Source organism: Mchenga conophoros, linkage group LG23 (genome assembly GCF_057382185.1).
Source record: "Mchenga conophoros isolate Kocher_MC1m ecotype Shallow Benthic linkage group LG23, M_conophoros_male_GT1.1, whole genome shotgun sequence".
Classification (NCBI taxonomy): Eukaryota; Metazoa; Chordata; class Actinopteri; order Cichliformes; family Cichlidae; genus Mchenga; species Mchenga conophoros.
In genome coordinates, this window is record NC_140547.1 from 12,765,189 (window position 1) to 12,791,854 (window position 26,666).

The window sequence follows — 26,666 nt, forward strand, 5'->3', positions numbered from 1 at the left end:
CGCACAGTGTGACGCATGCACCAGTTCATTGTATTTCCAGACTTGCTTTCGGCACAATTTACAGTGCACGCTACTCTGTTTTTTGTCAGACTTGAAATAGCCGAAATACCTTCACACTACGGAACTTCTATGGCTCTTCCGTTCGACAATCTCTCCGGCGTTGGAACCATTATCTGTTTTCTCTTCGGTCACGCTCGGTTGATTTTTCTAGTCGGCACACTCATTTCCTCCATTACCCGCTGGCTGCTTCCCAAACAAACACACGTGCGGCTTGGCACTTGTGCTGTACGTAACAAGTCACGCGACGTGACGCTGCGGCTGTGATTGGTTCGGCTCTGCGCTACTTAATTTGGATTGGCTGATCTTTTTTTTTTTTTTTTTTTTAAAGAGGACAAGAGCGACGAGGTCTATCGCGATAGCTTAATTTCTCTTTCGAGTAAAAGTTATATCGCGATACATATCGTTATCGTTCTATCGCCCAGCTCTAGTCAGGCCTCAGCTCTGCCAATCAGAGTCTCTGATCTGAACGCAGTCTGTTAACCAGGCTTTCTGGTGTCAGCTGATGTGGACCTCCATCCTCATCCAAATATGGCCCAAAAACAACAGCACTGTGGTACCCAAAAGCTAATGTTGAGACTTTAAAATGTAGAGTCCAGAAACCAGTTGGTGATAATATGATGGTATTTTTTAAAGTGTATGTCTGTGACAGTCAGACTTCATTCTTCTTCTTCAGGTCCCAAAGACTTGCTGTCTGATCGCTGTATCTTGTCCTGCCCATCCATGGATCTGGTCATATGTCTCCTGGACTTTAGGCTCAACTTTGCATCCAATAGGAGCATCGTGCCCCGTCTAGCCGCTTCTCTTGCTGCTTGTGCTCAGCTCAGTGCTCTAGGTACAGAATTGTGCTCTTGCTTCACCAGGTTATTTCTTAATAAAGTACGAAATAAATTTTCACAGAACTAAATTTGTTTTGTGTAGCTGCTGGTCACAGGATGTGGGCTCTGCAGAGGCTACGGAAGCTTCTGACCACAGAGTTCGGTCAGTCAATCAACATAAACAGGCTGCTGGGCGACAGTGAAGGAGAGGCTCGCTCTATGGTGAGTACACTGTCATAATTAAGATATCTGCCCGATGGCTTAATTGGAATATTTGTTATCCATTTATTATGGTAAATTATTGGCCTGTAAAAGAGAGCTAAAAAATATTTGACTCTCGTGAAGATGTTGTAGCTAAAAAAAAAAAAGAAAAGAAAAAGTCCAGAAAAAACATTTCTTCCTGAAGAAAAGACGAGTGTTAGTTATACATGTGGTTGCTCAGCACATGCGACTGACCGATGGCCTTTCTTTTTTCAGAGCTTCACAGGTAGTGCTCTGGCTGCTTTGGTCAAGGGGCTGCCTGAGGCTCTGCAGAGGCAGTATGAGTACGAAGACCCGATTGTCCGCGGAGGGAAACAGCTGCTTCACAGTCCATTTTTCAAGGTATACACGCAGTTGTTCTCTTAAATACACGGTAACACCATAGTTTTCCTTTGCAGAGCATAACTTTAACACTTTGCCCAGGTACTGGTTGCTCTTGCCTGTGACCTCGAGCTCGATACCTTACCTTGCTGTGCGGAGACACATAAGTGGGCCTGGTTCCGCCGATATTGCACTGCCTCCAGAGTGGCTGTGGCTCTAGATAAGAGAACATCTTTACCCAGACCTTTCCTGGATGAGGTACGTCTGCACAGCTGTGTTGTCTGTGCAAGCTTTCATTTTGCCCTGAAAATCTCTCTAATCCATTTTCCTTCACCTTTTAAAGGTTACAAAGAAAATTCGCGAGCTCATGGCAGATCACGAGAGCATGAACACCCTGCATGAGAGTCACGACTTATTCAAGCGCGAGCACGACGAGCAGCTTGTGCAGTGGATGAACCGGCGCCCAGATGACTGGACGCTTTCTGCCGGGGGGAGTGGCACCATTTACGGCTGGGGGCACAACCACAGAGGGCAGCTAGGGGGCATTGAGGGGGCAAAAGTCAAAGTACCTACATCTACAGAAGCCCTCGCCACATTGCGGCCAATCCAGCTTATTGGTGGGGAGCAGACTCTGTTTGCTGTCACTGCTGATGGAAAGGTGTGTTTGCTTTTACCTGTCATGAAAACCTCTGTGCCAGTAACCCTTCACAGAGCATACATCGACAATATCAGCTGAACCATTGCTGCACGACTACTGTAGGGTCATTCATAAAAATGCATCACTACCTCCCACTTTAGCACATTTTTTCCCCCAGCTTTAGTATATTCAATGAAGCCGTTCAAGGAAGTAAATTAATACTATGAATATTTTCCTCAGAGTACAAAAATATTTTTTTTTTCCCCCAGCATTTCTGAGCTCTCATAACTTAATCTGTGCAGAAAATTTTAAGATAAGAAGAACTTTATTTATCCCGAGGGAAATTCTTTTGTCATACACATGCTCAATGCAGCAAGAGGGACAGAGGAATAGGATATACAATAAAATACTAGTATACAGTAATATACAGTAGGATAGTGCAAAATATAATATCAAATAACTCTAACAAGTAACAATATAATGATATCCTGAAAAATATCTCAGCTATCAGTGAAGGTGATTCTAAAAGTGGCATAGTATTGTGCAAATGAATAAAAGAGAGTAGCATTATGATGGGGAGATGAAACAAATGTTCGATGAAAAACTGTTGGGTGATATTGCACGGTCTGAATGGAAACAGAATAACTTTGTTAGCGAGGATGAGTTGTACAGTCCTATTGCCACCGGCACAAAGGATTTCCTGTGGCGGTCAGTTCTGCATTTCGGGGCGATTAGTCTTTTGCTGCATATGCTCCGATGGTCCATCATGGAGGCGTGCATGGGGTGGGAGGGGTTGTCCATGATACAAAGAAGCTTTTTTTAGCATTCTCTTCTCAGACACCACCTCCAGGTTCTCCAGTCTGACACCCAGGACAGAACCAGCCTTTTTAATCGTGTGATATTTCATACTCCAAGTATCGCAATTTAAAGTCATGTACTTGTCATGTAAAAATGCATGGCTTGATTAAATATACGACAGACTGTGTACGTAAAGTCAGCTCAACCTTTATTTTTGCTTTGGGTTCTAACACCAGTTTATTTTCTGTCGATGCTCAGCTCTATGCCACAGGATATGGTGCAGGGGGCAGGCTGGGTATCGGTGGCACTGAGTCTGTGTCGACCCCAACCTTGCTGGAGTCGATTCAGCACGTGTTCATCAGAAAGGTGGCTGTGAACTCTGGAGGAAAGCACTGCTTGGCACTGTCCTCTGAGGGAGAAGTCTACTCATGGGGTGAAGCTGAGGACGGGAAACTCGGCCATGGGAACAGAAGGTTAAGACTACATGCACTAAAAATAAGAAAACCTCTTTCATATTAAGTTTATAGTTCATACATATATATAAAACTAAACCTCACTCAAAAATTTGGACAGTAAAGGAAATTTATGTGCTAACTGTGCGTCCTTTTGTCTTTAGCCCCTGTGACCGTCCCCGTGTGATCGAGTCTCTGAGGGGAGTGGAAGTGGTGGATATTGCAGCCGGAGGAGCTCACAGTGCCTGCATCACTGCCAGCGGAGAGCTCTTCACGTGGGGCAAGGGTCGCTATGGACGCCTGGGACACGGAGACAGCGAGGACCAGCTTAAACCCAAGCTGGTCTGTGGTCACTCGACTCAGTTTCTCACAAGACTCAAAAAAAAAATAAAAATAAAATGTGCTTAACTTGTAAAGAGTAACTGTGTGTGCTTTATCCAGGTGGATGCACTGCAGGGTCACAGAGTCATTGATGTCGCCTGCGGCAGCGGGGATGCCCAGACACTATGTCTAACTGATGATGACATGGTCTGGTCCTGGGGAGATGGGGACTATGGCAAACTGGGCCGGGGAGGCAGTGATGGCTGCAAAATCCCCATGAAGGTAAGAAGGATTACAGAGCAGTGTGTACTGGAGGTGAACAGAGGCATCAGTTATACCTCAGTTTTCTAGTTATTTCATGTGGGAGACCAGAGTCTGAATCACCTAATCAGTTTTCTGTTCTTTGTAAAGTCAGTATACACAACTTTTAGTTAAAGGTATTTATTGTAAATTCTTGTGCCCCCAAAAAATAGATAAATAGGTTCATGTAAAATGGGGCCAGACTGCACTTTTTTAGGTACTACCAATTTTGTTAAGTAGCAGCTTTGCTAAATACATAGAAGGGTGTGTCATGCTGCCAAATATCTTCTCTTTGGTGTGGTAAGATTGGCTTTTGAAGATGACTTAAAGGCCACGGCAAGAGAATGGTGTCACCTGTCATGGTGTACAACAGTTATGCTGGCACCACCTGGATATGCAAAGATGAAGACTGTTAGAAAAGGTCCTGAGGGTGAAGACCATGAAAAGGCTGTAATGGAAGCACAACTTTCTGTTTCTGACTCTCCACCCTGGAAAGTTGAGATCATATCAAAGGGTCAGAGATATGAACTTGCTTTAATAATCTTTATTTTTGTTTTTCCACATAATTATTAAATTGCTGAACGTGACAGTTTAAAGATTGTGAATTTCAATAAAAATAATTTAAATTTCAAATAATATTAATTTCAAAATGGGCAGCACGGTGGCACGGTGGATAGCACTGTTGCCGCACAGCAAGAAGGTCCTGAGTTCAATTCCAACACCAGGCCGGGGTCTTTTCTGTATGGAGTTTGCATGTTCTCCCCGTGTTTGCGTGGGTTCCCTCCGGGTACTCCGGCTTCCTCCCACCGTCCAAAGACATGCAGCTTGTGGGGATAGGTTAATTGGAAAATCCAAATTGTCACTAGGTGTGAATGTGCGAATGAATGTGAGTGCGAATGGTTGTCTGTCCCTGTGTGTTGGCCCTGCGACAGACTGGCGACCTGTCCAGGGTGTACCCTGCCTCTCGCCCTATGACAGCTGGGATAGGCTCCAGCGCCCCCCGCGACCCTGAAAAGGATAAGCGGAAGCGAATGGATGGATGGATTAATTTCAAATAATAAAAACCCCAAAACCTTTGACCATACTTATCATGAGAAAATTGGTACACAAAAAATTTTTGAATCCAGAATTAGCTTTGCAGTTTTTCATTACCGAAATTGTTTTGAATTTACGGAAGGGTTTGTTGTTCTGTTTGGTAATATTTGTACACTGTAAACACAAAAGGACAGGGAACCAAAGTGTAATGTGCTGCGTTATATTAATGTATAATGAGTATTTTGCTTGTTTAGACATATGTAGCGTTGTTCTTATTTTTAAAGCTCTGTGTGTACAGACACAGGTTGGTTCTGAGGCCTTGTCGCCTTTTTGTTTTTCAGTAAATGTAACAGGATTTCTCGGCTCCTCACCCTAACATGATCAGCTTCACTGTTTCACTCATAATGACAGAACAGGATAGAAACTGTGGCAGAGTGCAAATGAAATGATGACGTAGTTCTGCGTTTTATTCCTGTAATGTCGGCTCTACAGAGGAAGACCTTATCAAGGTGTTTTAAAAGCCACAAACGTGAGTTACGTTTCAATGCTGAAAAATTGAAAGTTAACCTGTCCCTCTGCTTTTCAGATTGACTCTCTCACCGGCCTTGGAGTGGTCAAAGTCGAGTGTGGTTCGCAGTTTTCTGTGGCTCTCACGAAGTCTGGAGCTGTGTATACGTGGTAAGTACAGAGACGAGCTGTCAAGTTCAGGTGTTGTATTTGGTTGTGATGAGGTGGCTCATTGTGGTGTGTTAATGTGTCCTTTTAAAGGGGAAAAGGTGACTACCATCGGCTGGGCCATGGCTCTGATGACCACGTTCGAAGGCCCAGGCAGGTCCAAGGGCTACAAGGGAAGAAAGTCATCGCCATCGCTACGGGGTCCCTTCACTGTGTGTGCTGCACAGAGGATGGTAGGAAGAATGTTTTCTGTGCGATCGTGCTTTTTTTGGTACAAATTCTCTTTATCATTAAACCTAGCAGATCGGTTATGTTGAGTTAGATTTAGCTTCACAAAAGGTTTTGTTGCTTGTTTGGCTCAGGAGAAGTGTACACATGGGGTGACAACGATGAAGGCCAACTTGGAGATGGGACTACGAACGCCATCCAGAGGCCGCGGCTGGTGGCTGCACTGCAGGGCAAGAAAATCAACAGGGTGGCCTGTGGATCTGCTCACACTCTGGCCTGGTCCACAAGCAAGCCCACTAATGCAGGAAAGCTGCCTGCCCAGGTACTACACTCACTTAAGGTAGAAACTGAGGTAAAAAAATTAGGTTTCAGCTTCCAGTAGATGGCATTAAAGTTGTGCAGATAAAAATATATTTAAAAAAAAGAAAAGAAAGCCAGATCCAACCAGATGAGCGTGTGCTGTGTTTCAGGTTCCCATGGAGTACAACCACCTGCAGGAGATCCCGATCATGGCCCTGAGGAACAGGCTGGTGCTGCTGCATCACATCTCAGAGCTTTTCTGCCCGTGCATACCGATGTTTGACCTGGAGGGCCGGCTCGGTCAGACGGGCCATGGCCCCTCGGTGGGATTCGACACACTCAGGGGCATTCTCATCTCCCAGGGCAAGGTGGGACAGCACGGTACTGAGAAACCAATTCCATGATGTGACAGGCACTAAAACATTTCTTTAAATTATTTGAACAGGAAGCGGCTTTCAGGAAGGTAGTTCAAGCCACGATGGTGAGGGACAGACAGCACGGACCTGTGGTGGAGCTGAACAGGATACAGGTACTTTTAGAAACACATGCATATAGCTCACATAATCACTCACTTTGGTCTACTTTCAAGTCTCCGGCCCCCCTTACTGTAGTTCCCTCTCCCTGTGAGGCTGCGTTCCAGACTGGCTCCTGACTGTTACATGTGATGTCTTTCATAAGGGGATTGTTTCATGGTGTGTGATCTGCTCTCCAGCTTGTCTGTAGGGAGTCTTTCCTCCTCCTCCACCCCTTTCCCCTTCATCTAACTTGAGTTGTATCTGTAGTGGGAGCTGTCATAACGAGCTGGTCATGCACATCAGGACTTCCTCTCTATCTAGCAGGAAGTTGTTAAGCCCACAACAGAACCAGATCAAACTAATCTCTATTTTTTTTCTTTCCTCCCCTTCTTCTTCACCCCACAGGTGAAGCGTTCCCGTAGCAAAGGAGGTCTGGCAGGTCCTGATGGAACAAAGTCTGTGTTTGGTCAGATGTGTGCCAAAATGAGCTCTTTTAGCCCCGACAGCCTGCTGCTTCCTCATCGCGTGTGGAAGGTCAAATTTGTAGGTACGTGTCCACGCTGTGATGCCCACGCCTCCCTTTAAACTCCGAACTGTCAGAAACTTTTTCTTACCCTTGTTTTAAATACGCTGCACCTATTTTCTCAGGGGAGTCTGTGGATGACTGCGGTGGAGGCTACAGCGAGTCCATCGCTGAAATGTGCGAGGAGCTGCAGAACGCACTGACTCCTCTGCTCATTGTCACCCCAAATGGCCGCGACGAGTCGGGCGCCAACAGGGACTGCTTCCTGCTAAACCCCGCAGCCAAGTCCGCTCTTCACATGAGCATGTTCCGCTTCCTAGGTATAATCCAGTTAATCTCCCAGTCAGGACTGGGGTGTTAATCCCAGATAAACCAACTCTGAAAATATGCTTTTAGTATAAAAAGTGTAAATATTTCATCTGCATTTTCACTGATAAAGCACCTGGCTTGTTTTATTTAGTACACATAATTTTTATTATTGGTTCACGCGTCCTCGCACAGCTCAGTGTTCATGTTTGATCTGTGGGTAATGTCCTCTGCCTTGCTGCGTCTGCAGGAGTGCTCCTAGGGATTGCAATCCGGACTGGAAGCCCTCTTAGCCTGAATTTGGCAGAGCCTGTTTGGAAACAGCTGGCAGGCATGAATCTGACCATCGCTGACCTCAGTGAGGTACGTGCACAGCCCCCTCACAGGCGTGTTTGTTTTCATTTTTGCTTTAACTTATTATAAAATAAACAAGTACACTTTGTAGTTTTTTTGGGTTTTGTTTTTTTTTTTTTAAAGACACTATTAACCTCCTAAGACCCGAACTATTCCATTAGTATTTTGGTCTAGACAACCCAAAATGTGATGTCCGCATATGTGGACGCCAGGTCCTAAGAGGTTAAGAGTTGGATTGATTCCCTCTGCTGTCACTGTCTTTCCTTTTACATGGACCACAACCAAAAGAGGACCGTGCTTCTGTTTTGCTCTTTATCTGTCTGAAGCTGGAAGGATGGATGCTGCAATAAGTAGAACAGCTGGGCAAAGAGTTTTGCTGTCTGAGGAGGCAAAAAAGGCAAAGGGGATGTAGCAGGTTTCCACATAACCAGTGGTTAGTTTAAAAATAACAAAAATGCAGGAGAAGCTCATTGGCCGTTTTTAGTTCTGACTTCACCTGTGAAGCAAACTGGCTGCCCTCCCTTAACAAACATAGTTTCTCCCCTTTGGTTTTCTTTCTCTCCCTCTTTCTTTCATTCTTTCTCCCTGTCCTATCCCCCAGTCATGTCTGTCCCGTTTGTAGCAACTGAAAATAAAATAAATTCATAATTATAATAAAGGTCAATCAAATGGACCAATATGGCAAGGCCATGATGATCCACTTGGTAAAATAAATCCGCTTGGCTTCTTTCTTGGCCTTAAGACAACAATTCTGAAGGCTAAAGATCCAAACGGGACACAAAAAAACCCAAAAAAACCAAACAAAAAAACATAGTTTCGTGAAGTAAAGGTTAGTGAAGTAAAGGAAGTGCAGACATGGACAATAACCATTTCACTCATGCAGGCTATAAAATGTAATGCTTCTCAACAAAAAGGCTTAAAATGATGACGGTGTTGTAGTTACTAATTCTTTTCCAGATGTAATTATCAATAGAGCAAGTAAATTTGACCCAGCATTAGAGCAAGAAGTGGAAAGAGTCTGCATCGAAGGAAGCGACAAAGGGGAAAAGGAGAAAGTAAAGAGATCAAAAGCAAAACCACAGTGAATTTGAAGTGATCATGCACTCAGAGCAGAGAGCGTGGACACTCAGGAGCATTTAAAATGATACGTTTCCGTTTTTGTTTTTTTAATGTTGGTGAATGCTCAAAATGGAAAGCAGTCAGGTTTTCTGTAGTTGCAGCATGCCAGCTCCGATGCACTTAAGCATCAGCTGCGTGCTACAGGCATCTCTTTGCTTTTGTGTCTTTGTTCCTGATTTACAAATGATTGTAAAAGGAATAAACGACTCTTAAACTCTGACACGAGGCAGCAAAATCATTGCTGAGTCAAAGCCACATCTGTTCTCACACAAGGGCCATTTAAAGCGTATTATAGCTTCATATTGTCCATTCTTTCTTGGGGCCGGTACCCACAAAACACTCAGACAGAAGCTCAGAATTCAGCTTTTCCTCCTCCCTGCAGCTGGAAAGGTGAAAGACTGAAAATGTTGTATAATATCTGACATAACAAACCACATGACGTGCATTATAACATGGAGGAGAAACCCACTCGTATATATTCCTCCTGAGATTAAAACCTAAGCCCCTCCGCTGTTCTGCAGTGGTACGGACCTCTCTAGATGTTTCTCGAAACTCACACTGTGCTGCTCCTCAGAAAGGTTAGAATCTATACTTGCTGAAGTGAAGAATGTCGCGAGGCATAACCTCAGCTTTTGTCTCAGAGATGGTGTGAGTCGACTCCTGCCCTTAAACTCTGATCATGAGCTCCTGAGCCGTCTTTGGGGGAACAGTGGAGTGGAAAAAAGGGCTTCTACCTCACAAAGCTGCCCTTGTTTTGTGGTTTTGCCCCTGAGATATTGGAAAGGTTAGCTGGGAAATGAATTTAGCACAAGACTCCAAAAAATGGATCACTCCAGCGCTCACGGGAACTGTGTTGTGTTAATGAGATGTGGACACACACACACACACACACACACACACACACACACACACACACACACACACACACACACACACACACACACGGATAGATGTTGCGTAAAGTTCAGCTAAATTGTACGTTTATTACTCAGTTTAGTTCAAATTCCCAGCAGTGATTTGCTCTGTTTTTTTCCCCCAGGTTGATAAGGATTTTATTCCTGGCTTGATGTACATTCGGGACAACGAGGCCACACCTGAGGAGTTCGAGGCCTTGACCCTGCCCTTTACCGTGCCCAATGCTAGCGGCCAAGACATCCAGCTCAGCTCCAAGTACTCCCACATCACCCTGGAGAACCGCGCAGAATACGTCCGCCTGGCCATCAACTACAGGTAAGAGAACATGCTCACTGCATACAAATAATCTACTTTCACAAATAAGCTCTGGACAGTTTCTAGAGCATCAGGTTAACAAATCTCCCACAGCTCTCCTCTCTCACATTAAGTCCACAGCAGGAAGTAGTCTGCTTCAGACTTGTTCATACTGCAGGAAATACTCTGTGTGGTTTAGGTGATGGAGGTTTCTGGATAAAGTGAATCATGACGCCCACTCACTGAGTTTTAATGCACCAAAATCTGAACTGATGCCCTGGGTAGCTGGCAGGTTAAAGGTCGCTTGATGTCTCATCATTCTAAGGCCTATAAACGTTGAGGTCTGCAGTGCATGTGTGAAAACAGCTGTGCATTTGTTTGAGTTTCCCTCTGTCTTCCTGCAGACTCCACGAGTTCGATGAGCAAGTGTCTGCAGTGCGTGAGGGAATGGCTCGAGTGGTCCCCGTCCCCCTGCTGTCACTTTTCACTGGCTACGAGCTGGAAACAATGGTGAGGGAGAGCAGCTCTAGGCTGTGAAGCCACATCTGTCCCCAGGTTGTGTGCAGATTTTATAGTGCGTTTGTTTCTTCGCAGGTGTGCGGAAGCCCGGACATCCCGCTGCACCTGCTGAAGTCAGTGGCCACTTATAAAGGGGTGGAGCCGACAGCACCTCTCATTCAGTGGTTCTGGGACGTGATGGAGTCCTTCTCAAACACAGAGAGGTCTCTATTCCTGAGGTTCGTCTGGGGCCGCACACGTCTGCCGCGCACCATCGCTGATTTCCGAGGAAGAGACTTTGTGGTCCAGGTGAGAAACCTAAAAGCTGTCCCCTGATTCTTTTTCACGCTTTTCGTGAGTGAAATGATTGACTCTGCGTCACCAACTACCTGCATAAATGTCGTACTGTATACTGTCATAGTAAACTGACGTGTAACCGTGACATGTAGCCAGGCTGCAACTAATCTGACGCATGTGCACATGCAAAGATGAACATTTATGTTTAACGTTGTTCTTGAAATTGTTTCACTTTCTTTTTTTTTCTACTACTACTTTTTCTCGACTAAAGAATCAGCAGAAACATCTCTCGCCCTGATTCAAATACATAAAATAAAGCTCTAAATATAAAACTAATGTTCCGCGTTTGTCTTCAGGTGCTGGATAAGTACAACCCCCCCGACCACTTCCTGCCAGAGTCCTACACGTGTTTCTTCCTCCTCAAGCTGCCCAGGTACTCGTGTAAACAGGTCCTGGAAGAGAAGCTGAAGTACGCCATTCACTTCTGCAAGTCCATTGACACAGACGATTACGCCCGCATCGCCCTGTCCGGCGAGCCCGCAGCCGACGACAGCAGCGAGGACTCCGACAACGAGGACGCAGACTCGTTTGCGTCCGACTCCACCCAGGATTACTTAACGGGACACTGAAGGGCCGCAGAGAGACTGCTGGTCTCGTGTGTCGATGCACACATACATAGAAACACTGCAAAGACACAAATGTCTGTGTGTGGGGGTGGCGGGGGTGTGCAATGAGCTTTAAAAGCGTTATAAGCTAAAGAGAGGAACGAACACGGCCTCACTCTGGGTTAGTTTCTGATTGTTGTGTTACAGAATTGTGTATTATTCCAGCTGAACTAAAAAAAAACAGGCTCTAGCCTAGCACTGTGGTAGATCCCATCTGGTTTGTGTGAGTTTCCTCTCCGTAGGGTGTATATAGAAGTTCATGTGCGAAAAACAGTAGTGTTTTTGTTTCTTGGTGTTTCTTTATAATAAATTTAAAAAAAGTTTTTAACTTAAAGTCAGTGTTTCTCACCAGGCTCAGTCCGAGCCCACTGAAGGGTCATTTTAAGATTCCTATACCCCGCCCCTCCCCACAACCATATCTGTGCACCATCTCCTTAACAAATGTACATAATGCGACTGTGCCATGTATTCACAGGTCTCATTCCTGCTTATTAAATGTAATCTGATTAATCCCATGTTTTCTGTGTGAAACACAAATCACTACAAGCTCACATCAAAATGACATTCAGTTCTCAGTTTTATTCCTGTCAGACATCGTTTTGCAGATTAAGGTTATTGCATAAATGTCATGTTTGGAAAGAGTTGAAGGCCGCCCTAATGAAACCGCTCTATCCTTTTGTTTTCTGTTGTCCTCGTCTTACAAGAGGAGGTGCTCTAGCTAGAAGCCGATCAGATTTTCTCTTTGATTTCTGGAAGAATCCGTTTTCATATGCGGCACAAACATCCCAGCTTGATGGCGGCGGAGTGTTAAAGAAGTCTCCCGTGATTACTTGTGGGGGATTGTTGCTTGAGCACCGGGAGAGCAGCGCCTCTCTCTCATGTCCTGGGAAAAAGGCAATCAGACACGATCGTACAGACTCCTTATGGTGTCTTTAGCTCCAGTAACCGCTCTGAAATGTCTTCGGCTTTGACTTCCACCTTGCATAATCATGCACAGTTAAGTGGAGTCACGAGAGGTAAAAAAAATAATAAAAAAGGCCTCTGTTTTATGAAGCCTTGAAGGCATTAGCATTCTTTGTGGACTTAGTCCTTTTTTTCACCACGTACAGTACTCTGCTGGGAGTCAGGTGCTTTTCACTACAGTCCAGGCTTCAGGCAGAGAGGGAGGATGGCTGAGCCCTTCATCTCCAGCTGTTTCCTATATAGTCTGTAACATAAGTGGAGGTTAATATTTCCCCCTAAATGACCTTTATTCAAGCGGATTACTTTCTGGAAACGCCATATTTCTACTAAAGCACTTTAGTCATAATGTGTTTTTGTTTTTTAGTTTTGGTTATTTCAGATTAGATTCCTGCCTCAATTGTGGAAAAAGTGTCCTGTCAGGCAAAAGTGGCAAACTTGTTTAATATTATATAAGAATAAATGCAATTTCAAATCTTTGCAAGGGATTATTAGGACTGGAATTAGAAGTGTGATCTAGGGGAGTAGCAGAAGGGTGACCTGGGGTGACACCAGCCCTCTGTTATCATTTCAGTGCAACGATGTCAAAATAATGGGATGAAGTATTTAAAAAAAAAAAAAAACACGGAACAAAAAAAAAAAAAACTACTGCGCCTCATTCAAGGCTGCAGTGTTGCACCCTGCGGCTCAGGAGAAAGTTTGTCGCCTACCAGTTGGAAGGTTGGTGGTTCGATCCACAGCTGAATTGGGCAAAGTACTGAACTGAAAGTGCATCTGTCGGAGTACGAGTGGATGTTGGATAAAGTGCTTCGGTACTGAAAGTACTGCTTGTATGACTCTGTGAATGAGGCTTCTAGCAGAAACGCATAAGTACCCGTCCATTGTGATGATGCACGATAAAATCGTATCCACAGGAAGGTAATACAAGATGAGTTAGTGGGACTTCAACTCACTAACTGGTTAGAATGGTCCGTAAATTCCAGAACATGCAGTGTAAAAGACAAGATGAACCAATGATTGTTTAGGGTGTGGCCTGTGAATGACATCACTTCTGATGCACTGTTTCAACCGAAACACTCAAGGCTGCAAAAAGGTAATGTTTATGTCCATCTTTGGATACAGTCTTTAACCTGTTACTGGGGAATTACAGCTAAGTATAGCCATTTAGGTTTCAGCAAGAAGAAAAAAGGTTCCCGTGGTCATGTGAGAGCGTGCGCTGCGTTCCGCAAATCATCATGCTAAGCAGTTTAATGTTAATTCTATAATACCAAAACATAACGCAAGTTATGTCACAGGACTTTACACAGTAAGGTCAAGACATAATATGGGAAACCTAGCGAGTCGTGTGTAGAGGCAACACTGTAGTGAAGAAGAAGCCCCAGGTACCTGCACCGAGATGAAACAATCATTGAATGCAGTGGTGTCATATAAATGCACAGGGAGTGAAAAGATGGAAGCAAAGGAACTACAAAATTCATCAAAAAGGAAAGTTTGAAGCCTGATCTTAAGAGTGAAGAGGATGTCTGTCTCCTGAACTGGGAGCAGGTTCCTCAGGAGAGGGCTGAAGGTTTTGGCTGCTGTATTTAGATCATGTGGACTGAGGGATGCTGCTCGGGGTGAGCAGGCAGCCCATGTGACTGCATGTGGGTGGCAAAGGTTTTTATCATCTCCAACCCTCTTTTTTTTTACTCATCACTGTAAATAAGCATTGTAAAATAAGAGGGCCGTTTCTGTGCCGTAGTCTTCCTGTCAGGAGCACTTTCCTGTTTTTCAACCCACAAAACCGCCAAATTGTACTCCTGGCATGTCACTTTTCATACAGGGTGGAGCAGTTTGAAATGCTTTGTGTGTGAATGACACATGACAAGCTGGTGAAAAAACATCAAAGCAGTCAGACATGCCGAATACAAACACGTGAATTAGTCTCTTCAGCTGAACGGAGCGGATCGGTGCAGTCTAACGTACGTGTTCAAAGTGGCTGAAGTCATGTGGATCAGTGAACCAGAAAAAATTCCTGGAAAGGCAACACATGAAAGAGTGTTGGGGTGGGGAGTGACATTAAAAACTCCATACTGGTCATACAACTACGTTTTTGTGTCACATGAAAGAACAGAATGAAATGATCTGCAAAAAATTTATTGCCAAAGACAAAGTACCAAATGTTAAACTGAGAAATGAGGCTGGTTTTCGAAGAAGAAAAGCTCATTTTGAATTGGATGCCGTGCTGCATTCTTTTAACAAGGTTTGACTGTTAAAGAGACTACCTGGTTTCCTCAGTTCCCAAATATCTTCCTTTCATTCCTTGGTTTCAGAAAGCTTTAAATGTTTCTGATTCTCTCATTACAGTCCAAACTTTACACCTCATCCCAAAAAGACAAACTAAAATTTTAAATCTTAAAACATTTATACAAGAGTAATGTTTGGATCCTCGGGTGTTTGTCTGGGCCTCGTTGCAGCCCCTTAGTTCACCCAGAAATTTAAATAAGCTGTTCTGACTTCTCTGCTTCTCTTTGAGAAACTGTCTTCTGATTATGAGGCTGGTCACCCTTTTAGAGGTTTCTGAGATTGAATTCATGCACGGCAAAGAGTAAAAAAAAAAAAACTGGGATAAACTGAGTGTTTCGAGCAGTCTGCAGCTCACAGGGAATATTGTGCACACACTGACCTCATCATGAGAAACTTTGTCTAATATGAAGCTCCACCGGTGAAACAGGAGATACGTGACAGGAAGTGAGGAGAAGAATACATTCAAACTGCTGCAGATTAGAGCAACGTCTAAATGGCCTCAACAGTGTACAAGTGAACTTTGACCCTTAGATATTTCACTTGAACATCATCAGGCTCCTCAGCAGAGTGCTGACAATCAGATAGTGTCTTCACATTCGGTTCAGAGGCCTGCACTGTTTTTACTCTTCTTGTATTCTGTAGATCAAGAGGATCATGTGCCACCAACTCAGAAACCTTCTCTGGCTCAGCAGACAGCTAACAAGCATTCAGATCAAGGCACTGAGTGAACAGGCAGATTTATCCCAGCTGAACATCTCTGAACGCCTGCTGCTCAGCCGGGCTCATGGACATGAGTGTGTAACTAAAGCGAGTTCACATTAACTTCTGCTTTGTGTGAGCCTGCATCACATGACTCCGTTGTCATGACCAGTCAGCATCCAGCACTCAGTCCTGATGAGATGAACACAAAGCAGCGAAAAGCTCCTTCACTCTGACGCCGCGGTGACGCCGGTTAAACCTCCGTCAGACTCCCAGTTTACTCTCCTCTCTGTCGTTCATGTGATTTCTCTGTTCTCACTACGACATCTCACATCAGCCCACAAGACCAGAGCGTAGCCGCCCTCACCCCCCCCCCGGGACATCTTCTTTGTCAAGCTTTATCCTCACAGGCAGCCCCGAGTCCAGACCAGGTGACTCAGACCGCTCAATGGGAGACGCTGTCTTCAGACTTCTGAGAATTAACTCTTTAAGGTCATTTTTGGGGACTTATGAGAAATATATTTGTATCGCTGTTTGTGTTCAGTTCACTGAACAGATCATTTTTATAGGCTGGAGGTTTTAGTGGTGGGAGTTTCTAATTACTTACGTCCTGTTAGTCTGGTTCACTAGCTTTTACTCATGGATGGCAGGATGTTAAAATCCTAATCTGCTCAGCTGTGTTGGGTCAAATGCAAATATATTAAGAGATTAAATTAAAGATACAGTCCCTGGTTTTGTTGAAGCGTTCTGCAAATCCTTGAATTTTAAAAAGCCTCAGTTGTTTTTAAAATTCAATTTTCTTTATTTAAATAAAGAGAAAAAATGTAGAAAAACAAGGTCACAAAACAAAGAGATGAAATTTAAAAAAAATAGTTTTTAAATCAGATCCTTCTGCCCAGTCCTGACCTTAGATGCTGTTTAGCACAATGAAAAAGAAAAAAAAAAGCTTCAGATGCATCAAGTTTTATTGTGAATCTTTTTTCTCTCTTTTGTCTTTTTAAATTCTGCGTTTTCATTTAAATTGATTAAAGTTCCCATTTTTAAAATATAAAAACCCCTGACTTCTAACAAAAGGAATGTTAGTAACCTTTCGCGTCAGCAACCATTTTCAATGATATTTAATTAATCAGTTTTTCTTTCTCCACTTTCACAAACAGTTCAAATCATTTTCTCTCTTTTGTTAAAAGAATAATTTAAAAAAAGCCATTTTCTCTCATTTTTTAGTCATAAACATCCACCATAGAAGCCGCAGCACCACAATTTTTGAGATTTTTTTTTCTCTTGGGTGATGAGATGTAAATGACGTTAACAAAGAACATGACGTTTTTGAAACTAGAATTTTGGGTTTGTCCGAATCCTGTCCGTCTCTGACCTCGCTGACCCCTCCTCACCTTAAATCTATGGCTTTGAGGCTCCCTGCTGTGATGAGTTAGACCCAGTGCTTTCCACATGACAGCCCCCCCCATCCCAGAAGAAAAAAGAAAAACTGCAAATATTCTGATAATTTATCACACAAAAACAGCATTAACATTAAAACATCTATATGCACATTTCAAGTTCTGTTTAGAGCAGGGGCGGATGTGCTTTCGGGGCGGATGTGAAGCAGGGGGGTGGGAGCGGTTTGGTCGTAAGAAAAAAAGAAAAAAAAAAACTGGAGTAAGAGCGACTGAATGGGAAAGCTTTCTGTTAAGAACCTCCACCCTCCTCAGCGCCTCTAGAGCCTGCGCCTCAGGAACATCTCCCTCCTTTCTGGGAGAGCACCCGAGAGGACACGAAACACCTCAGCCTCTCTAGCCTTCCATCACGTCTTTGTGCTCAAATAACATCGAAAAGAACGAGCCCCAGCAGATGTGAGACCATCACTCTTTACCTTTTGTCGGATTATCAGTTTGAATGAGTTCCGCTTTCTTTGGCTCAACATCAGCATCAACTGAGCACTGCCATCCTCCTCCTCATCATCATCCTGTTTGTCTTAGTCCTCGTCCTCGTTCTCTGTCTTCATTCATCAAGGTGAGGTTGACATTTTTCACCTGTTTCCTGACAAAATAAAAGCTTGAATTTAAAGCCTGGATGTGCCTCTGTTACACTACAGTGTTGGCCTTTGTTTCAGGGCTTTAAGCCTCATGCCCTAATCCTGCTCTATAAGTAGTGCTGTAGCTTTGTAAAAATCCCCTCAGTCATTCCACTGATTTCTAAATGATGTCTGCTCAATGGATGAAACGTGCTCTTTTATATTTCACAGCTTAGACATTACCTAATACTACAACTGAAAGAAACCACTAGTAACAAACATCCGAGTCAGAGAACCGTGCCGTTACGGCTTCCTGTCCTGCTGAATTTCTAATTGCTGTGAACGAGGGTGGAGAATTTAAGAAAGCAGTTTGTGTTTGCTTTTACATGCAGCCTGCAGGCAAGATGTCACACAGAAGTCTCTTTCTCCTCTCTGAGGCACATCACAAGCATGGGACAAGCAGAACAAATGTAATATGAGGCATAGGAAATGCATGCGAACAATAAGTGGTCCAAGTTTGAACTTTAACGCTGAAACAAATGACTGAACACGAAAAGGCTGAGCCACCTCTTTGATGGAAACATTAAAACTAAGAGGAAATCTGATGTGAGCATCATGAATATTATTTATTCATGTGTAGATGGGAGCATCCATGAGAAACTGGCATCTAGAACGTGTTCATTGACAGCTTTTCCCTTTTATGTCTGTATTAAGTGGGTGAGGGAAGTATATATAACAGCGACAGATGAAGACGGGTTAAAGAAATGTACAATAAATGGCAGTAATTCTGGTTCTACCCGGAAGAAAGAATTTTCCTGGCTGGATTTCTTTCTTCTTTTTAAAAAACAAAACAAAACATTATTATTCCACAAAGAAAATTCCTATAAATGTTAGGTCTGAATCCGGACACTGCTGGAGACAATGTAAACATGTGATGGAGGTCAGCTGACCACCATCACATGTTTTGGAATTTTCCAGCAATCTTATTGGTTAGAGCTGGTAACATAGTTTCAAGTCATACCAGGGTTTGATACTCACTGTAGTTTTGATTCATATTTTAGTAATCTATCAACTGATTTAAACAGTCAACCCAAATATCTTGAATGGCCAAATGACTGATTAAAAATTCCACTCTCGCCCCTGTGGGCAGTCATTACCCTTCAAGCTCGGGTCCTCTACCAGAGGCCATGAGGGTCCTGCACAGTATCTTAGCTGTTCCTAGGACTGCACTCCTAGGAACAGGAGTGCAGTCCCGGGATCTGCTGGAGCCACTCTGCTAGCTTGGGAGTCACTGTACCAACTGCTCCGATTAACACTGGGACCACTGTTACCTTCACCCTCCACTTCTTCTCGAGCTCTTCTCTGAGCCCTTGGTACATCTCAAGTTTCTTGTGTTCCTTCTTCATGATGTTGCTGTTATTCACTATCGCTACGGCCATCTTCCTCTGCTTGTCCACAGGATCTTAGCTCCGTCATTCTCGACCACCATAGGGGGTGTCTCCCATTTGACCTCAGGATTTCCAGGCCATTTTCAGCACAAATGTATCTGTATACTATATCGGCCACTTGGTTATGGCGTTTCATGTATGCCCTGCCTGCTAGCATCTTGCACCCTACTGTTATATGCTGGATTGTCTCAGGGGCATCTTTACACAGCCTTGCACTTGGGGTCCTGCCTGTTGTGGCAGACCCCACTCTCTATGGATCTTGCGCTCAGAGCTTGTTCCTGTGCTGCCATGATTAGTGCCTCTCTGCTTTCTTTCAGTCCAGCTTTGTCCAGCCACTGGTAGGATTTCTGGATGTCAGCCACTTCCCTTATCTGCTGGTGGTACATAACATGCAAGGGCCTGTCTTTCCTCTTCCTCCTCTTTCTTGGGTTTCTGCTGCCTGAGGTATTCACTGAGCAGGCGGTCGGTTGGGGCCATCTTCCTAATGTATTTGTGAATGTTTGTTTTCTCAACCTGGACCATGGTTCTGACACTCACCAGTCCTTGGTCTCCTTTATTTGGCTTAGCATACAGTCTCAGGGTGCTGGACCTGACCATGCATGGTCAGGAGCTTCCTCGTCTTGATATCAGTGGCTTCTGTCTTCTCCTTTGGCCAGCTTATTATCCCAGCAGTGTACCTGGTCACTGCCAGGGCATAGGTGCCAATTGTCTGTATCTTTCCCATTCACTTCAGGTCTTGCCTGACCCTCTGTAGGTACAGTGGGGCAAAAAAGTATTTAGTCAGCCACCGATTGTGCAAGTTCCCCCACTTAAAATGATGACAGAGGTCAGTAATTTGCACCAGAGGTACACTTCAACTGTGAGAGACAGAATGTGAAAAAAAAATCCATGAATCCACATGGTAGGATTTGTAAAGAATTTATTCGTAAATCAGGGTGGAAAATAAGTATTTGGTCACCTCAAACAAGGAAAATCTCTGGCTCTCACAGACCTGTAACGTCTTCTGTAAGAAGCTTTTCTGTCCCCCACTCGTTACCTGTATGAATGGCACCTGTTTGAACTCATCATCTGTATAAAAGACACCTGTCCACAGCCTCAAACAGTCAGACTCCAAACTCCGCCATGGCCAAGACCAAAGAGCTTTCGAAGGACACCAGGAAAAGTATTGTAGACCTGCACCAGACTGGGAAGAGTGAATCTACAATAGGCAAGCAGCTTGGTGTGAACAAATCAACTGTGGGAGCAATCATCAGAAAATGGAAGACATACAAGCCCACTGATAATCTCCCTCGATCTGGGGCTCCACGCAAGATCTCATCCCGTGGGGTCAAAATGATCATGAGAACGGTGAGCAAAGATCCCAGAACCACACGGGGGGACCTGGTGAATGACCTGCAGAGAGCTGGGACCAAAGTAACAAAGGTCACCATCAGTAACACACTACAACGGCAGGGAATCAAATCCCGCAGTGCCAGACGTGTTCCGCTGCTGAAGCCAGTGCATGTCCAGGCCCGTCTGAAGTTTGCCAGAGAGCACATGGATGATACAGCAGAGGATTGGGAGAATGTCATGTGGTCAGATGAAACCAAAGTAGAACTTTTTGGTATAAACTCAACTCGTCGTGTTTGGAGGAAGAAGAATACTGAGTTGCATCCCAAGAACACCATACCTACTGTGAAGCATGGGGGTGGAAACATCATGCTATGGGGCTGTTTTTCTGCCAAGGGGACAGGACGACTGATCCGTGTTAAGGACAGAATGAATGGGGCCATGTATCGTGAGATTTTGAGCCAAAACCTCCTTCCATCAGTGAGAACTTTGAAGATGAAACGAGGCTGGGTCTTCCAACATGACAATGATCCAAAACACACCGCCCGGGCAACAAAGGAGTGGCTCCGTAAGAAGCATTTGAAAGTCCTGGAGTGGCCTAGCCAGTCTCCAGACCTCAACCCCATAGAAAATCTGTGGCGGGAGTTGAAAGTCCGTGTTGCTCGGCGACAGCCCCAAAACATCACTGCTCTCCAGAAGATCTGCATGGAGGAATGGGCCAAAATACCAGCTACTGTGTGTGCAAACCTGGTAAAGACCTATAGTAAACGTTTGACCTCTGTTATTGCCAACAAAGGTTATGTTACAAAGTATTGAGTTGTATTTTTGTTATTGACCAAATACTTATTTTCCACCCTGATTTACGAATAAATTCTTTACAAATCCTACCATGTGGATTCATGGATTTTTTTTTCACATTCTGTCTCTCACAGTTGAAGTGTACCTCTGGTGCAAATTACTGACCTCTGTCATCATTTTAAGTGGGAGAACTTGCACAATCGGTGGCTGACTAAATACTTTTTTGCCCCACTGTATTTAGTGGTTGTGGCTTTCCTAATGGCCTCTTCATGGCTCCCGTTTGCCTGTGGGGTTCCTAGGTACTTGTACCTGTCCTCAACTTTTGCCTTCTGGTAGTCCAATCCCCTCTGTTCTGACTACCTTCCCTCTCTTTGTTACCGTCCGACTATACTTCTCTAGTCCAAATTTAGAATGAGGAAAATTGTTACAGGAATGATCACAATCAAAAATAATAAAAATGTCGCAGAGATGCACAGACTCCTTTGGCTTTTCCCCCTAAAAAACAAACAAACAACTTAAATGAATATTTAGTTCTGTTATAGAAATATTTGTTGATTCTATGATGCAACTGGTCAATGCAGATCAGTATGAAATAGTGTTTGGGTGGCAGGACTGTGGTGTAGTCTTTCCTTGAAAGTGGTGTTATAGCAGGAAAAGTCACATGTGACTTCCTGTAGACTTTGATGTGAGAAATAATCTCCTTAAACTCATGAAGCCTTTGTACGGATGAAGACCGTGTCTGCTGTGTTGTTCTATCATGAAAACCACTGAATGTCCATCATAGAGAATATCAGACTCTGGCATGAAGCAGTTCTGAGGATCTCTGCTGGTCCCTTTCACTCACAGAGGAAACTCAGCAATGGAAATGTAACCGTCTGGGTATGCAAAGCTGCGATGTAATACTTCGTCACATGAATGCAAAGTATAATTTAGAGATTTAACCACAATCACTGCTGGGATCTTATAGCTGCTGTTCAACAACAAAAGCATGGATCACATCACCACTTCTTCATTAAATCAGTGATGACACCAGTGTATTCTCTCTTCACTCTTTAAAACCTTTAAGCACTTTTAGCTCATCGTTTCCTTCAGAAAGTGCATTCTGGGTAAAAATTCAAAGGAGCATATCAACACGTGGGATCGGTGGCTGCTCAGCACGAGTTATTGTGCTGCTTTAATATTGCTTTAAAATTGAGGAGCAATGTTGGTGTTCATGGCCTTCATTATGTTTGGACACATCCCAATTTTAGGCCCTAAAAACATTTGTCAAAGTCCTTGAAGGGCCTGGATCACCACTTATTGTTTCACTGCACTATTTCTAATGTCCAGGAGGGGGCGACTCCTCTGGTTGCAAGAAGAATTTGTCGTCAGTATGCACCCCTCATATCCCCAGAGCACAGTAAACTCCTTCTTGCTGCGTTTATGGTCTCAGTCACCGGTTCCAAACCTTACTGAATAAAACATGGTGTTGATTTTGTGAAATTATGGCCCCATTAGAGCTAAAAATGCACATAAAGCAGGGGATACCTTAGGATTGGCCTAACTTAAGACTGACACTGCATTTTTTACAGTTTCACTGTTGGACAGACTCCATGGTTTTGACACCTGGTTTTAAAAAGCTAAGAAGGCAACAGTGAAAACTCTCTGCTCCAAAAACATCAATGCTGTATCATTATATGTCAATAAAAAAAAGAAGTGCTGTGAGACACCATGAGGAGTTGCTCTTTTATATACACAGTCTGTGAGTGAACAGCAATCGGTGACTTTTTTGTGTAAGTCACAGCATCTTAAAGAAGGATAAAGCCACTGTTTTCCCCCTGCAGCAGTCTCACCATGTATCTGGAGAACAAAACCAGCCTGGAGATTGAAATGTCTCAGACGGCATCCCAAGGCCACCAGGGCAGGAGCAGCCTCAGGTCACCGAAGGCGGTGGCAGGGAACTTCGGGGAACTATGTCTGCTGGAGGGCATCTCGGAGAGGCTAGACACCCAGAAGCTGCAGCAGTCTGCAGGACAATGCGTCATCCACACTGAGGGCTTCGTCCCCATTCGACAAGAGGACGGGTAACTACTGTGTTCTCATGATCATTCATGAATTACATCCACCATTGGAGGGGAAAGATACTGTAGGGCAGGGATGGGCAACCCCAGGCATCAAGGGCCGGTGTCTTGCAGGTTTTTAGAGCTCACCCTGGGTCAACACACCTGAATCAAATGATCAGTTCATTATCAGGCAGCTGGAGAACTTCAAGACATGTTGAGGAGGTAATTTAGCCATTTAAATCAGCTGTGTTGGATCAGGGACACATCTAAAACCTGCAGGACACTGGCTCTTGTGACCTGGAGTTCCCTACCTCTGCTGTAGGGGGTCTAGCTGGGGGTCCTTCCCTAGACTGAAGTTCTAGGTGAGAAAGAGGGAGTGAAAGAAAGCTGCTCAAGGCTTTTTGATTAAAGGTTAAGATAAGTTTTGTAACATGGAGCTTTACAGCACAGAATAATAAGGTATAATTCTACTTGGCCGCAGTTACGGTTCTTTGCAGAATGAATTTAATCCATTTAAATTTGTGTTCTCTCCAATAGTCTTCTGTTTACAACAAGCAAACAATCAAATCAAACTACATATATATATATATATATATATGTATGTATATATATATATATATATATATATATATATATAATGTTCTTCCTCTACACCCCCCCCCAATTTTTTTGCACATGTCGAGGAGCGTGTCAGGCTACATTTCACTGTGTGTTATACTTGTATAACTATGCATGTGACAAATAAAGAACCTTGAACCTTGAACCTTGAAAAGCTGAAACAGGTTTTCAGTTAGAAAAACCAAAAAGATATTTTAGAACAAAAAACAAGAAAAAGACCAGGCGAAGGAAACAAACCAAGAATCCAAAGCCAGGGAACATTGAACACACTGAGCACAAACAGAAGGTGACAAGGCCAAAAGGAAAGCCTGTACATGAGACAGGAAGCTTTTGAAACCAGTGAGATATGACCCTGCTTTCTCCCTCAGCTCAAGTGAGTGTTTTGGCATCTTTCAGCTTTCAGTTTTGGTTGTGACACATCTTTACTTTAACTTTGGTTCATTCTCATTACTTTCATCAGCTGTTTCTCAGGTTAAGACTGTTTGTTGTGTTTTTAAGCAGAAGCCCTCATTCTCTCTTACTGGATTATCTGAAATAAAAACATAACAAGAATTTAAACCACACATGCAGAAACATATTACACATGCTCTGCTGGCCAAATCCTCTCATGGATGCATGAATATACATGTATAAGGCCTGATTTTCGTGTGTGTGTCGGTGGGTAGCTAAAATAGCCGGGGTGGGGTGGGGTTAATCTCAAACCTGTGGCTGTGGTGGTATTGGGATTAAAGTGAGGTATTTTTCTGCTTCATTAACCAAATTAAAGTTGTAAATGATAAAAAGTGGAACACGGGGCAGGCATGGTAACAGAAACCTAAAGACCAGAACATACAAATACTACACAAAGCAAAAGAACCAAAGCCAGAAATATAAACTACACTTTAGAATATTAAATAAACCAGAATCCAAAGAGTCAAAAAGTCCAAAACCACAACAACAATGGGTCAAAGACTCAGGACCATGACAGTAGGTGCTCAATAAAATAAGTGGTGCTCTCCAGCAGAGGGCAGCTTTCTCTCTGAGCTTTTTGAGGTTTGAACATCTGTCATGTGACAGATCGGGCCACATGACTTAATGGTTACGAAGCTAACTATAGTTAGCTATAGTTTTAGTATTAACAGTTATACAGACATAAAGGACTAATAATAAAAAAAAACTAGACAGACTTTTTTTCCCACTACACATACACAAGGTTGTAGGACAACACCCAAGTAGAAACAATGAAGGAATTAGAGGAAATACAAAGATTTCCTGGAGGCAGGAAAATCAACTGACAAAATAAAACAGGAAAAAACAAAAGGGAGACTAAAACAAGGAAATATGACAGACCGTGGGAACATAAAGGGATGCTCATTTAGAGGACAAGTGTTCTGAATTCTTGACCTGAAAAATGTGCGCAGTGAAAAAAAAGAAAATGTGAAGAGGAACTGTTAACCTGCAAGCTTACTGATGTTTCACATCATAGATAATCCCCTATTTTGAAACATCGTATGACCAAAATTTACAGAAAATATTTAACTCAAGAGGAAAGTGTTTACAGAGGTCAGAGGTCAAAAATTTATTTTCCCATAAACTTCTACAGGATCAAAATCTGCTCTCACCCCCTAGTGACCTTCTGATAGAATACAGGTTTAAGCCACTTCCAAAGAGAAGGTAAAACAATAGTTTAGACAAAGTTGAAAAAACAGACACTGTTTTTGCAGGAAATTCAAATGGTAGAAGTTTCTCAAGTGAAAATTAAGTCTAGTATCATCAGTGAGTTGGTCACGATGGCTGTTGGTTGTAGGTGTTCCAAACAGACCAACTATTTTTTGCTTAATATCCTTTAAATACTCCGCAGTGAAGGGAAATGTTTCTGCTAAGTCACATCTACTAGACAGGATCAGAGTGGAAATATGGAAAAAAGGGAGGTGAAAACATTTGTAGACATGCAGTAAATCTCTTTATGGGTGTATAAAAGTATCAGAGGGATTAATGGGGCGGACTTGCCAGATGTAATCTTGTCCTTTATCCACTAAACTTGCCACATTCATTACTTCAAAACACCTTCACAAAACTGTCTGTGAGGAGTTCAATGATGCCCACTAACTCAATAACAACAAATACAGGAGGTATATTTTATAACTGGAGAATTCTCTCTCAGTACAATAGAAATTTAATAGAAATGTCACAAAAAAGACGCCCGACTTCTTGAGCCTTATAATAATACAGTAATCAATGCCCATTACATTGTAAAAAAATATTGTTATATAAAAGAAAAGAACTTGATTCTGTCACAGACTGGTTTAATCACCTAAAACTTTTGGCAAGCAAAGGTTAAAATACCTGAAGATTATAGGATTAGCTGTGGGGGACTTTACATTTTCAAAGGTTTACGTCAGTTTGGACACATTATAACAGCCGTCACCTCATAGGTTCCCTGAAACAGTGGATTACAGGTTTTTTTTTTTAAACTTGACCACTGATGCTGCACTTTCAGCATGTGATAATATGATAGATGAAAACAAATATAGTGTGTATGCGTGGCTGTTGATTATAAGAGGTTACTGGATGCAGCAGCAGGGTGATAAAGCCTTTCAATGGATCATATTTCAGAAACGCTTTGTTTGGTTACTTTCTAACCCCTTTTTTAAAAACTAATTGTATTCTGTTGCATTTGTAGTTTCAGGAAAAATTTCAGTGCTGTCAACATCCTCAGAGGAAAAACTAACTCAGCCAACCTCACAGAGAGGTCGCCTCTGCTGCGATTCTCTCAAGATGACAGGTGAGTCTTTCCTCAGGCTTTT

The 26,666-nt window shown here is 43.3% G+C and overlaps 2 protein-coding genes across 5 annotated transcripts in view; both read left to right on the forward strand.

The window, feature by feature from the left end:
- Positions 1-12,204, forward strand: part of herc2 (HECT and RLD domain containing E3 ubiquitin protein ligase 2) — a 56,200-nt gene extending 43,996 nt beyond the window's left edge. For all 3 annotated transcript variants that reach the window (XM_085266447.1, XM_085266448.1, XM_085266449.1), the window contains exons 72-91: positions 734-892; positions 979-1,097; positions 1,353-1,478; positions 1,560-1,715; positions 1,801-2,115; positions 3,151-3,365; positions 3,509-3,686; positions 3,786-3,947; positions 5,587-5,678; positions 5,769-5,908; positions 6,038-6,225; positions 6,374-6,571; positions 6,649-6,732; positions 7,124-7,265; positions 7,367-7,561; positions 7,798-7,910; positions 10,060-10,250; positions 10,634-10,739; positions 10,824-11,036; positions 11,381-12,204. In XM_085266447.1, the coding sequence (XP_085122573.1) occupies positions 734-892; positions 979-1,097; positions 1,353-1,478; positions 1,560-1,715; positions 1,801-2,115; positions 3,151-3,365; positions 3,509-3,686; positions 3,786-3,947; positions 5,587-5,678; positions 5,769-5,908; positions 6,038-6,225; positions 6,374-6,571; positions 6,649-6,732; positions 7,124-7,265; positions 7,367-7,561; positions 7,798-7,910; positions 10,060-10,250; positions 10,634-10,739; positions 10,824-11,036; positions 11,381-11,653 (3,365 nt within the window). In that variant the 3' untranslated portion in view covers positions 11,654-12,204. The remainder of the gene's footprint in view (positions 1-733; positions 893-978; positions 1,098-1,352; positions 1,479-1,559; positions 1,716-1,800; positions 2,116-3,150; positions 3,366-3,508; positions 3,687-3,785; positions 3,948-5,586; positions 5,679-5,768; positions 5,909-6,037; positions 6,226-6,373; positions 6,572-6,648; positions 6,733-7,123; positions 7,266-7,366; positions 7,562-7,797; positions 7,911-10,059; positions 10,251-10,633; positions 10,740-10,823; positions 11,037-11,380) is intronic.
- A 5,133-nt stretch (positions 12,205-17,337) lies between these two features.
- oca2 (oculocutaneous albinism II) overlaps positions 17,338-26,666 on the forward strand; it is a 67,977-nt gene continuing 58,648 nt past the window's right edge. The window contains exons 1-3 of one of the 2 annotated variants that reach the window (XM_085265334.1): positions 17,338-17,644; positions 23,044-23,283; positions 26,543-26,644. In XM_085265334.1, coding sequence (XP_085121460.1) covers positions 23,054-23,283; positions 26,543-26,644 — 332 coding nt within the window. In that variant the 5' untranslated portion in view covers positions 17,338-17,644; positions 23,044-23,053. The remainder of the gene's footprint in view (positions 17,645-23,043; positions 23,284-26,542; positions 26,645-26,666) is intronic. The other variant, XM_085265335.1, reaches the window with a different exon arrangement.